Source organism: Petaurus breviceps, unplaced genomic scaffold, assembly GCF_028583685.1.
Source record: "Petaurus breviceps papuanus isolate PSGF00001 unplaced genomic scaffold, PetGlider_PUasm1.0 90760, whole genome shotgun sequence".
NCBI classification, from domain to species: Eukaryota; Metazoa; Chordata; class Mammalia; order Diprotodontia; family Petauridae; genus Petaurus; species Petaurus breviceps.
Genome location: NW_027187338.1, coordinates 4,198,787 through 4,213,017, shown reverse-complemented (window position 1 = coordinate 4,213,017; position 14,231 = coordinate 4,198,787). Strand labels below are relative to the sequence as shown.

The following is a 14,231-nucleotide window of genomic DNA, read 5'->3' as shown; positions in this document are numbered from 1 at the left end:
CTTAACATTTATTCATATTCATTTTTCCCTTTGCTTCAATCCACTTTCAGAATTCCTTTTTTTTAGGTTAAATGTCACTCCCAGGCTCGGGTCATTTAGAATTGAAAGATACCATGATATGGTGGATAGAGTGCTAGACCTGAGTTAAAAGACCTGGGTTCAAGTCTTACATCTTACACTTATTAGCTATGTGATTCTGGGCAAGCCACTTGCCTGCTCTGAGCCTCAGTTTCCTCATCTCTAAAATGAGGGAAATAACCTGTAAGATATCTCCCTGGGTTGTCATGAGGGTCAAAGGTTGTAATGTAAACTTCAAGGAGCTATATAAATATAAGTGATTATTTGATAGGCATGTCATTTATGCTTTCATCAAAGTCATTGGTTTAAAAAAGTTTAGAGCAGGGTCAAGGATAGAACCATGATTACTCTGCTATAGACCTCCCTTCAGGTTGAAATCAATCTGTGAGTCATTACTTTGGGTCCAATCAGTCAACCAGTTCTGAGCCCACCTGAAAACTATTTTCCAGCTGACATCTCTCCAAACTGTTCATTAGGATATCATGAGAAACTGTCAAATGCCTTACTTAAATCCAGATATACTAGGGTTATGGCATTCCCCTGATCTACCTATCTAGTAACCCTGTCAAAAAAGGACATGATGTTAGTCTGGCATTACTTGTTCTTAATGAACCCATGCTGGTTCTTAATGATCACCTTCTGAACCCTTTTTAAGTGCTCACAATCCACCCTTTTCACAGTCCATCTTAGAATTTTACCCAGAATCAATGTCAAGCTCACTAGCCTAGAGGCTGAAGTATTCATCTTCTTTCCCTTTTTTGAAAATTAGACTATTTGCCCTTTCCCATTCCTATGACACATCTTCCACTTGCTGTGATTTTTCAGAATCACTGATAGTACTTCAGCAATCACATCAGCCACTTTTTTCAGTACTGGGCTGAAATGTGTCTGGAACTCGAGACTTGAACTCATCAAAGAAAACTCTATGTTTCCTTTTCCATCTTCTCATTCTTCTTGGTTTTAAAGTCCCTGTTTAAATATTTTTCTTCTGTCATTCCCTAGCATAAAAATCGGTCTCATTGGTAGCAAAAGTAGAGGCAAAATAGGAATTGTAAAATTCTACTTTCTCTCTAGGATGGGTTACTCTCTCAATCCAATTAGAAAGGGTTACTATCCCTTCTTTTATCTTTCTCTTGTTGTTATTCAGTTATTTCAGTCACGACCAACTCTTTGTGACCCCATTTGGGGTTTTCTCAGCAAAAATGCAGTAGCGGTTTGTCATTTCCTTCTCCAGCTCATTTTTACAGATAAGGTAACTTTGGCAAACAGGGTTAAGTGACTTGCCCAGGGTCACAAAACTAGTAAGTGTCTGAGGCTGTGTTTGAATTTGAATCTTTCCAGCATTCTATCCATCATACCACATAGCTACCTACTTATCTCTTGAGGGATGAACAAACAATAGTCACAACTGTAAGGCATGGATATATGCCTGCTCAGATGCTGCCCCAAGAAGCAAAACAAGCCTGTGGCAAATTGTGGCACCAGAAGAACTTATTTCCAATCTGCCTAGCCTCTGCTTTCTAGCATTTTTTCACCTCCATCGTTTCTCCCTGTTGCCCTATCAAGGGGAGCTTTCAGGATATATCAAAGAAAGAAATTTAGTTTCCTGGCCATAACTAAAAATTTTAAAATGGTAAACTTCTGACTGGACACAGAGCACATGTCACAAATATTGAGGAAAAGATATTTGACCAGAAACTTGCTAATCTGGGCAAGAGCACTTTAGAAGCCAGAGGAGGTAAATGGTCAGACCAAATTGCAAAGCTAGCTACTATCTAGTACATGAGGTGTGACAAAGAAAAACAAATAATGGAGGAGGTAGAGGCCAGTAATTCACAGAAAGGAATAACCAGAGAAGGGTCAGGGAAAATACTTATGGCCTCCAATGTCCATAAACCAATGTGCCAACTGTGGGTCATAAACAAAGGGAACTCAAGATTTTAACACAAGGCAATAAATACAATCTCATTGGAACCCCTGAGGCTTGATGTGACTGTCACACAATAATAATAACTGACATTGATATAGAGCTCCAAAGTTTGTGAGTCCTTTTCTAAACATTATGTTATTTGAGCCCCACAACAACCCTAGAAGGTAATTACTGCAGATATTAGCTCCATTTTACAGATAAGGAAACTAAGGAACGTTTTAATGGTCACACACCAAAGGGAGCATTTGAATCGGGCCCACTCTTTCCACTCCGTCATTCTCAATATGACAATTCAAAGTTCAAGTCATAGAACAGGACTGAGGCCAGGCCTAAAGTAGGTGGTGAGGCTGTGATATAGATATTAAACAGGAAAAATGTCAGGAACTTGATTTCTAAAGCCTGGAGGAGGAGGATAATGATCAGGAACTATCTGTGGTCCTGAACTAACATTGCCACAAAATGGCACTGTACATATCTGGGCAACCTGCATTCCAAGGGCCACCTATACCCCTAGATATATGGCTGCCCTTCCATGGAAGTGAGTCTAACCATATGCATTTTAATGACTCTTCTGGTTACATCAGTCTCCTGCTCAAAAACTTTCAATAACTCCCCATTGTCTATAGAATAAAGTATAAAATTCTGATCCTAGATTCTCAGAGGCAATACAACTGGAAAGAACCTTGAACATAATCTTTTTTTAAAAATCTCTGAATTTTACAAAAAAAAAAAAGGAAACTGGGATCTGAAAGATTAAGGGTCTGCCCCCAAAGTCACACAGGGAGCTAATAAGTAGCAGAGTCAGAATTCAAATTCACTGATTCAAAATCCAAGGTATTTTTCTCAATATTCATTCAAGATCTTCCACAGTCTGACTCCAGTCTTCCTCTCAAGCATTGTCTTCTATTACTCATCATCACATACTAACTGCCCTTTTTTTTTCTCACTGCCTTTTTATAGCCCCAAGCTTTTGCTCATGTCAGCCCTACCTCCATGACTGAGATGAACTCCCTCTACTCCTTCCCATCAACCTTTGCTGGAGTCCCTCCAGACCAACTGCAGTAGGAAACTGTCCTTGCCACACTGCCTTTCCCCACTGAAAGTGATCTTTCTCTCTTCAATCTTCTAGGACTTTGCATAAATCACTCCTCTGTCCTTACTCTCCTTAGCCTCCTACTTATCTATGTAACATGTTCCCACCACCCCCATTATATTGTAAATTCCTTGAGTGCAGAGTCTGTTTCTTACTTCATTTTTGTATCCTCAGGTTAAACATAGACTCCTACGCATACAAGTGATTAACAAATGTTTCTCTAATTAAATTGAGTGAATTCACAATTGAATAATCTTCCTGAGGAGCCCTGTCCTTTCAATGCTAGTCTTTCCCTTCTGCATTTTGAGTATGTCTGTCCTGCTCCTGGCCTGGGCAGTAGACTACTGCTCAGCAAAGATATGGCTTGCCTAATATACCCTTGGAAGAGCAGTATTCCTCTGTGGAAATTCAATTATATTAATTGCCGAGAGAATGGGCCCAGAGGTCATAAGATCATAATTTTTGAACTAGAATGGTCTTTAGATATCACTTCATTTTACAGATGAGAAAAAAAGTCTAAGTTATGTGATTCATCCAAAGTCACACAAGTAGTATGTCATAGCTACAGGATTCAAACCCAGGTCTCTGGCTCCAAATCTAGCATGCTTTCCATAGTGTTTCTCTCCTCAATGTCCTTCCTAGAGAAGGAAATAAACTCCTTCCTCTTGAACTAGCTGAATTCTCATCAGAAAGCCAGGCTACCAGGGCTCAGACCTCCCCTGCCTCCTTCCCTGGTGTAGGGTTCTCAGAAAAGGGTCTCCATAGCCTCCCCCAGGTAATATCCCATTGCCCCTTCTTCCAATCCTTGACTGGTCCTGTCTCTCACAGTTTCTTTCTGTGTCTCTCCCTAACTCCATACAGAAGGCAGACCTGGCTGTAGCTCCTCTGACCATCACACACATCCGGGAAAAAGCCATTGACTTCTCCAAGCCCTTCATGACCCTCGGCGTCAGTATCCTGTACCGCAAACCGAATGGCACCAATCCTGGCGTATTCTCCTTCCTCAATCCCTTATCTCCTGACATCTGGATGTATGTCCTTCTTGCCTATCTGGGTGTCAGCTGTGTTCTCTTCGTCATTGCCAGGTAAGGGAGCCTTTAGAGCTTCATGGATTGGGGCGGTAGGTGTGTATAGTGGTGGGGTGGGGTTTTTTGCATCATCCATCATGTTTGGCTCCCCATTATTCTTGGGTTATTGTATGTGACATGGGGCCATATTGTGTTGATGAGGAGTTGTGGGAAGAGGTCAGGAGATAAAACCTTTGACTCAGAATCAAGATATCTAGGTTGCATCCCTATATTCTCACCTAAAAAGTTACTATGTGACTTTGGACAGACTATCTCCCTCTATGCCTTAGCTTTCCACTATGAAATCTGCCTCTTTACCATCCCCATTGCATGAGCATCAGATCCAGAGCCAAATGCCCAGGGACTTTCTGCTGCCTTTCCCTCTTGTCAGGGCCTCTGGGAACTTCTAAGAGTTGGGAACTGACATTGACCTTCAGACATCAGGATTATCCATGACCCCAGACTGTTTCCAAAAATTTGAATTCCAGCAGTTCTAGGCCCTGTCTCAGTGATGAGTACCATCCATGCCATTCAAGAGAGGACTAAGTTGGTAACTAAAGATGGAACCTCTGGGAGCTGATCACCCTTAGTGCTGCCAGGGGCAACTAAGTTCCACTACAATGCTGAGATTGCTTTAGGGGTACAAGGACCAATGAGAATTAGCCTCAGTCAGAGAGCCCTCACAGCACACAGGGTACTTGATGGCATACACACAAGTAATCATGCATCCATGCACACATCACACATATATTTATGTGCATGTGTTCATGTGCACTCATGCACACATGGTATGGTTTAGCACACATGAACAATCCACATGTCTGTTTGCCCTCTATACCTCCATCTTTCCCCACAATTGCCAATCAGGGGCAAAACAACCACCTCAAGCTACTCTTGGCTGTCTCTCGGCCATTACATCAACCCCCTGGCCCCTCCACAAAGCGACAGCCTTCTGTCAGCTGGATGCTGTGCCCAACTCCTAGAATATTAGCCACTTTGCTAATCCAAGAGAAGTCACAAGACTTCAACCCAGGGCTGGGTCTTGCTGCCCTGTAAGAGCAATGTGAGAAGAGAGGGACATGCTTTTGGAGTCTCCTCAGTCAGTACACCGGAAAGAAGAATTTTCTTAGAGAGGGTAGGAGAAATCAGAGTGATTGACCATAAGTAACTGATACTGAAGGTTCGGGGTCAGGAACCAGAAACTTTCTGAGCTAACTGTAGCAAGGAGACTAAAGCTTGGGGAAGACAATGGGAGCATTGATGTCTACTGAAGCCTAAGGAGATAGTTGCTTGGCCGTGAGTCCAGGGAAAAACATAGGTTCAGAGAATCTAGGGAGGAGAGTGTCTGTGAATCAAGGCCAGGGAAGGAAGTATCTGGTAGAGTTCATGGATGTCTGTGTTTGTTGGCAAGGTTAGGGAAAGAGGTAGCTCAGAACTAGATAAGGATCTGAAGGCATCTCTTAGGTAATTAAAGGAGAAAGATGCTTGTATAGGAGTTTATGAAAAGAGGTCTTTCTGAGAGTATCCAGGGACAGGAATGTCTAGTGAGGTCATGGAGAGATCATGTCTCCGGTCAAAGTCTGATGTATATCCACCATGGCTCTTGCCTTCAACCAATGCAACCAATTTCAATGTCAGAGCCTTTTCAGCTTCCTGGTAAACCCCAGTTAGATCCTTTAAGTAAGTACTAGTGAAGGTCAGGATAGGTTTGGGATGAATGGTCTTAGAGGACATAGATTGCAACCAGGATTGGGAAGGGACTGAGGGTCCTACAAGGGTTGAATGAGGAAACTAGGAATGCCTAGTCTAGAATAGAGGAGATTTAATGGGGACCTAATAGCCGTCAAGGTATCTGAAGGGCTGTTATGGGGGAAAAAAAGAATTAGACTTGTTCTACATGGCTTTAGAAAACAGAACCAGGGACAAAAAGGGAAAGATAGGAAAGAGCAGCTTTAGATTTAACATCCAATAGACTATAAACTCCTTGAGAGCAGGAATTGTTTCACTTCTGTATTTCTGTCCCAAACACACAGTATAGCACTTTGTACATAACAGGCATAGGATAATAGGATCAGAGATTTAGGTTTAGAATTGATTTAAAAAACAATTTGATTTAATTGATTTAGAAATCAATTAGAAACCAATAAAATTCATTTAGAAATAGATTTAGGGGTGGCTAGGTGGCACAGTGAATAGAGTAACAGCCCTGGAGTCAGGAGGACCTGAGTTCAAATTCGGCCTCAGACACTTATCACAAAAACTAGCCCTCAGACACTTATCACAAAAACTAGCCATGAGACCTTGGGCAAGTCACTTAACCCCAATTGCCCTTCAAAAAGCAAAAAAAAAATTAGATTTAGAATTGAACGGGGCATTAGAAGCCAGCATATGCTAGAGAGCTATAGATGGGATTCATCTTCAGCTGAGGGATGAACCAGATGACCTCTGATCTCCTTTATTTTGAGGTTCCATAATTCTGGGTACTATTCAGTGATTGCTTATTAACCAACACACTGCCTTCCTTTAGACAACTATCACCTCTCCCAGTCATGTCTCAGTGTGACAGGGTCCCTTATGCCAGCAGATGTGAAGCACATCAACCAAATGAAAAATGTGTTCTGGCTCCTGCCATAGCCTCCTTTGGGTACCATACAATGTGAGAATCAAAGGGTTAGGGATCCCAGTTCTAGCTCTGAATTAGCTAGAGTATACAAAGAACCCTTTGCAAATAGACACTGGCTTATGCCCCTTGCGCAGTAGAAAATACTAGTGATGTTATTGAACTTCCCTCCCATGATCATGAGACCTAGAGAGTCTAGAAAAGGGAGTACAGGAGGCATTTTAATTTCTAACAAGAAGAGTATGTGGGGAGAGGGATCATGTAGAGCTTGAGTTGGGAACACCCACATAATGCCCATTCCATCATCAAAACTGAGAGAAGATGGCTGCCATGACTGAGCCCTGTCCAGTGAGATGGTGCCCTATCTGATTTTACATGATAATAGCTGACTTTTGTGTAGGTTTAGAGGTTTAGAAAGCCCTTTACCTACATTACCTAATCTGAACTTCACCAAAACTTTTTGAAGTAGGTAATATGAAAGGAATAGAGTTGGACTCAGAATCTGAAAGACTTGCATGTGAATCTTGCCTCAGGTCTTTGTTGGCTATTTAACTCTGAGCAAATCATCTAACTTCCTGCAGCCTCAGTTCTCTCATCTGTAAAATGGGAATGATAGCCCCTACCTCCCAGGATGGTTATGGTAATCAAATGAGATAACACGTAAAGTGCTTTGCAAACCTTGAAGTGTTCTATAAAGGCTACCTGTTTTTAATGCAGACATTACTATATTATAGAAAAGAAAACTGAGGCTCAGAGAGGCTGTGATTTTCCCATCACATGGATACTGAATGGCAAAGTAGTGATTCTAACTCAGATTTTCTGACTACAAGTCCAGCACTGTTTACACTTTGTCATACTACTTCTAATCTTATAAAGAAAAGAAAACAAAATACACACACACACACACACACACACCTTTACTATGTATACTTAAATAAGTCACTTAACTTCTGAGCCTGTTTCCCCATATGCAGAATAAGAGGATTGGACCAGGTGGTCTCTGAGTCCCTTTTGATCTCTTAAAATGTTTCCAACTCTAATTCTAGGGGAGGCAAAAAGGTTGGAAGGAATTCAAGAGAGCTAAACTGGAATGCTCCCTTTCCCCCCTCCAGAACTAACTCAGTCCCTTCACAGAAATCCCTGCCAAGGGAATTGATAATACTGGGGCTCAGACCTGTATCTTAGAGGCAATTGAGGTTCTGGGGATTAAGTAGAAGACTTCTCTATCTCACCCTTGTCAGAGGGCAACCACTGTCTTTTTGTGGGTCTTTTCTGGAAACCAATCCTGTCCAAGTCATACCTCTGACCTTGGAGACCTTGCACTGTTTCAGGGGCCATTGCTGTTTCCCTCATCTGTTCCAGCACATCTGGCTCACACTTGGACATGACCTTGAACTTTCTTCCTCCTCCAGGCAAGTGATAGGTTTGACATCTTCCCCCTCCCCCCTTCATCTGGCTCCTATAGGAGAATCCCCTAGACTTTGGTCTCAAGCCTAGTGCAAGAATGAGACAACTGACAGATGAATAAATGGCCCCTGGAGTGTTTTTTTAATCCCAATGTGACAAGAATCCCTAGGCTCAGAGGGCCAATATTAGTCCAGATCAGAAATCCTAAAGAGCCAGAGGGTATGGGGGCAGGAGGGATAATGGTTAGCACTTCAGACAAGTCCAGGGACCAAAACCCAGATCTGCAGATACTTTTCATATATCATCTGGAATAATAATAATAATACCCCTTAAAGCCCAACCCATCATCCGTGTTGTGAGGTTGGGATGGGAGGGAGGTGGGGATCATTAGTAAAGTAACAGAAAGCCAGCCAGACTCATGTATTGGGAGGACTTTCTGTTCCCTGAGAACCCTATAGTACCTGTATAGGCCTGGTAGCTCTGGGCTTTTACTGGGTCTGCACCCCAGACAGTGTGATGGAACTGTCCTTTGAAGAAATCTACAGAGCAGCATAAGGTTGAAATGTAGCCCCGCTCAAAAACCATTGGGATGACACTGAAGATCTAAGCATACATTCACCTTCCAGTACCAGAAGAAGGCAAGATTCACTGAAACAAACCAAAAATACCAGTAAACATCCTGCCTGCTGAAAATGCTTGTATGTTCTATCCACTGTAGTGCATCACCTCTACTTTTCTAAAGAGAAGGAAGCACGTGCAAGCACATGTGTACACACACACACATACACACACACACACACACACACACACACACACACCAGATGATGTTGACCATTAAAGCTAGCAAACCATGGAAGACATGATCTGCCAGTGGTATGTCAAAAACAAACAGGGAACAGATGTCACTGGGATTAGGCAAGGCACTGCTTTCTGTCAATGGTGCCCTCATCTACAAGTCATGCAACAACATATTGCTGTCCAGCGTAGGGCAATTATAAAAATTAATTTCATCCCAAAGCCTAGATTGGACAAAATACAACATAAAATGAAGATACTACTAAAATCTGAAGCAGCAGTTGAAGACCTTGAAGTCATTAAAGATCTTCATTTAATGCAAACTTTAGAAATTATAACTAATACAGAAAAAGGTGACCAAATCCTGATAGTTTATGTAATTTTGAAAAGGAAATGTGCATACTATGATTAGAATTCTAAAAACCCTTTTTGAGTTTGACACCATGAATCCAACTTACAGACTAAAACACAATTTAAAAAAAAAACTGGTGTCTGGTATAACCATCATGAACAAACTCATTCTCCCACAGTATTTGACAGAAAGTTTAAAGACATTTTAGGACCTGAAATAGTAGTATACATGGCAAATGTTGCCATGGCAAGAAACCAAGTAGGAAGAGTGGAACCATCAAGAAATAGAGGCATCCAACACTACCATGGCAGAAGTAACTTAAGAAAGCCATTAAAGATCTGTGGAAAGGAACTGGAAGATTACAACACTATCTAGCTGGTACATGGATTGGAAAATTTGAATGTCATGTTCATTTTTTCAGCCATCTAGGTGTCACAATATATATATAGTGCTGGACCTGGAGTCAAGAAGACTCAAGTTCAAATCCAGCCAAAGACCAGCTGTGTGATCCTGGGCAAGTAATTTGACCTTTGCCTGCCTCAGTTTCCTCATCTATTAAAATTGGAATAATACAGCAAATACCTTCCAGAATTACTGTGAGGTTCAAATGAGATAATTTTTAAGCACTTTAAAGTGCTACACAAATACTAGCTATTATTATGATTATATTGCTCAGTTAAAGACAAAAAGAAAATGAAACTTGTGGAAAAGAATCCAGAAATCAAAACAAAATCAGAAATTTTGAATTCCTTTGTAAAAGTTGAAAAGTTAAGATAGTACAAGTAGTAAAAGCAGTTAAAACACAAAACAAAAGAAAAGTTGAACATCAGTCAAAGACTTTAATACAGAGGCTTGAGGAGTAAAGCAACAAAAATCCTAGTGCGAGGAATATGTGGAAAATTTCCAGTTATCTCCCTAGTCATAAGAATTCTAGAACAATGGAAATTCAAGTTGAATCAAACAAATACCAGACAACTTTCACATCACCAATATAATGAAGAATAGAACTGTTCTCTTAAGGGAGGTGACTACAACTCTAGCTTCTTTCCAAAACTGTGCAGTTAAATCATAGATGTGCAATTATTGCATAAACATTTCACAATACTTCAGAGTGGCAAAGGACTTTACCAGTCCTGCTTTCAGGTGAAGCAGGAAGATTCCTTGAGAGATGAGAGAAAGCACGTGCCAGTCAAGTTAAACCACCACCACCTGCCCTGTGACTCTGATGGAGACATTCCAAAACCCAAGATTGTTGAGAATGGTAGTGCCATTCACACCACTGGCCCTGCTTCCAACCCAGCCTACCCAGCCATAATCCTGGGAAGCAACCAAGATATGACCTGACCACCTCTTCTGCAAATGCTACAACCATTGCCTCCTTAGTAACCACAGCTACTGAAGACTCAGAAAAGAAAGTTCTACCACCAAAGTACTATCGACTGGTTCAGCATCAGAAACAGATATCATTTTGTCATTAAATATGACATTAAGCAAGATACACTACCAGTTCCTTTGTTACTTCACCCTAATGACCATGAGATCTTTCCATCTGAGTTGAAGCCTCCTATGTGTGTCATCTCTTCCATTAGAATGTGAGCTCTTCGAGAGCAAGAACTCTCTCCACTTTTCCCTCTCGATATCCCCAGCACTTCATGCAATGCTTTGCATGTAGTAGGTGCTTAATAAATGCTTTTAAAATTATTTCTTTCATTTTCAACAAGAGAAATTATATATCTTTTATTAAAAGATGAGAACACCAGGGACCCCTTTTAATGAAGGTCAATTATATTCTCATGCACTTTATAAAAAGCTTTACAATTTGCATCACTTAAAAAAAATCTATAAATACAAGAAAACAATATATTGGCTGGGGAACAAAATGAATGTGTCAAAAAGTCCCAGCAGGTATAAAGAGTAACTTATTACCATTTCAGTAGTTATGGAGTAAGCTGCTCCAAAATGCCATTTCTACTCCCTTTGTTGATTATCTCAGAACCTTTGATTCAGTTGTACACTTATGGTTTATTCATGTAATGCAAATATATATAATAGATCCAAGTGTAGTAAGAACTATAGCATTTGATGACCATGTGGAAAATTGTTTTCTATGTAAAAAAAAAATTATCAACACAATAATATCAATAACAATTGACATAAAGCATGGCATTTGAGGAGGAAACCAATTCAGCTCACTTAGGTCTGCTTGGTCTTAAGTATACAATGATTTATCCTAAATAGTACTAAATATAGTCTCCAAATTAAGAGAGAAGTTGAAACAAAACATCTTTTTTTTTAAAGCAATCAGGGTTAAGTAACTTGCTCAAGGTTACACAGCCAGGTGTTTCTGGGTGGGTGCTAAGTGTCTGAGCCCGAATTCGATCCCCAGGTCATCCCAACACTGGAGCCAGTACTCTTACTCACTGTGCTACCTGGCCGCCCTGAAACAAAACATCTTAATAATTATTGGGTAATATGAACAATGTCAAGCTATATAGTTCCACCAAAAACATATTAAATAGCTCCTTCTGCTCATTGAATCTTGCTCAATGACACAAAATTTCTCCTGGAACCTGAAAATGGAAAAATTATATGTATGCCAATGAAAAATAGAGACTGAAGGCTTCAAGCTTAAATCTAGAAGTCACAATGAACCAATGGTTGAAGGTGATACCTACAAATACCTTGGTCTCCTCCAGACAAAAAACATCAGACATAAAAATTTCAAAGAGAAACCTATGTTTGAATGCATTAAGAGATTTATTAGCATTCTGGAATAAAAGATGTATGGGAAGAACATATATGCAAGACCAGGCTGATATATACCCTTGGAACTATAAAATAAACAATAATAGATTTGGAAGGTATTCTCACAAAAACCTAGAAGATATTATTGAAACACACAACCCTAAGGCAGTTACAGAAAGATGAACAGTTCCTCACCAAAAAAAGAGGAAGAAGGTATATAGGCAACCTTAGAGTACTTGACAAAATAGTAGAAGCCCTAAAGAAATACTTTTGGAACAAGCAAACATCATTTCAATGAGAAATAATAAAGACTGATAGCAAATTCATGATATTTGATTTGTCAAATATAACTGAAAGTGGGTTACTACTGTATGGATTCTACGAAAAGGCAAAGATCCAAGACTGGAATCAAAAGATTCTCCATGGATGGCATCCACATGTACTCCACAATATATCAATGATGGAACATTGAACAGGTGCTGAATTATGTAGATGTTTATGGAAACAAAAGGGTTTATAATGGTGATTCAGGATCAGGTCATTATCACCTGGAATTAATACCAGGCTTATCCTTAAGAAGTCAAGACCTAGGGACCAATGCAAGGAAATAGTAAAACTATCTACATATTCCCATAGACTGTGAATAATTAGCACATACTCAATACCTAGTAACTTGTGACCTGGTAGCTAGAATTGTGTATCAGAAACTATCTTTCATCGACTGGTGTATGACATTCCAATTCTACAAATATAGACTTTGAAATATCTTGGAGAATTCACTCTAAACTGTACTCAGTCTGGACCATTACCAAAGACCAAACTGTTGCCCATAATTGCCTCATCATGACATTGATCCATAAAAGCTTAAGAATGATGTTTTTAATAGATATCACCACACCAAATACTCATAATCACCAAGCTACATAGAATTCAAGGTTTTCAAAACATAGAGACCTAGCAGAGAAGGTCAAAAGCATCAAGAACAGGATGAGGTACATATCATCCCTGGTACAACCAGTTGTGCCAAGGATGCTTTCAAGATGCCCATAGAGGATGAGTGTAAATCTGAATCCTTTGAAAAAAAGCTACAAAAAGCAGTTGCTTTAGTGGTCCATGGAATGTTAAATACAAAAGAATAGTAGTAAGATAGGAATTTGCCCAGAATTATTTCCATCTTAATTCCATCAAAAGAGAGATGATAATCATAGTAATAATTCTTATTTTTATAGCACTGAAAGATTTGAAAAGTATTTTGCCCATAATAATAGCTCATGCAAAGGCTATTATGCCCATTTTACATAAAAGAAAACTGAGGCACAGGGAGGTCACACAGCTACTATATGTCAGAGCTTGAATTAAACTCAGGACACCTAAACCCAGTGTTTTTTCTGGAGTCATAGTATTGACCTTCCTCTCTGAAACCCTTCTCTAAGCCCCTGGGGAACTGAGCAGAGAACAGGGCCAGGCTCCAACTCTTGAGTCATCTTCCTGGTTTTGAGTCATTTGGGGCAGAGCAGGAGCTATGAGCTGTCAATGAGGGCCCATGTGTTGGTTCAGCCTCCTCCATCTGGTTCCTCACCGTCATCCCCCACATCTTTCCAATAGGCCCATATTTCTCCTTTCCTGTCTCTTACTTTCCTTTAAAGCCTAAGGAGGTGTCAAGTCCTTCCTTCGTCAGAGCTTTCTCTGGAGAGGTAATTTGAGATCTAAGAATTTCAAGTTTGGGTCCTCTCCTTGGAGCTTTCTTTGAAATGCTTACCCACCCATCCCAGCCCACCCCCTTCCACCACTCCTACACACAGACCAAAAGAAAGAGCCATTCAAGATGAAACTGTCCTTGGTCAGCAAAGCTTTTAGCTCTAAGCCTCCCATCTCTGAAGAGGAGAGACCAGCTCTGGCCTGGACCTCAGCCTTAGCATTTACAAGCCCTCCCTGAGCAGCCAGTCCTATTGCTACAACCAAAAAGGTTCCTTGCAATGGGAGCCTTCATTATGCCTCTTGTCTCTTTAACGATCCCACAAGCCTTTGAAAAGCCCTGGAGACACTCTCTGGCAACTTGATAAATGTCTGAACATTCCTTGTAATGTGAACTGTGCCAGCCAGTAATCTCTCTCTCTCTCTCTCTCTCTCTCTCTCTCTCTCTC

General features: G+C 40.5%; 1 protein-coding gene across 1 annotated transcript in view; it reads left to right on the top strand.

The window, feature by feature from the left end:
- Nucleotides 1-14,231, top strand: part of GRIK3 (glutamate ionotropic receptor kainate type subunit 3) — a 324,566-nt gene that overhangs the window by 267,496 nt on the left and 42,839 nt on the right. The window contains exon 11 of the mRNA XM_069067957.1: nt 3,963-4,186. Coding sequence (XP_068924058.1) covers nt 3,963-4,186 — 224 coding nt within the window. The remainder of the gene's footprint in view (nt 1-3,962; nt 4,187-14,231) is intronic.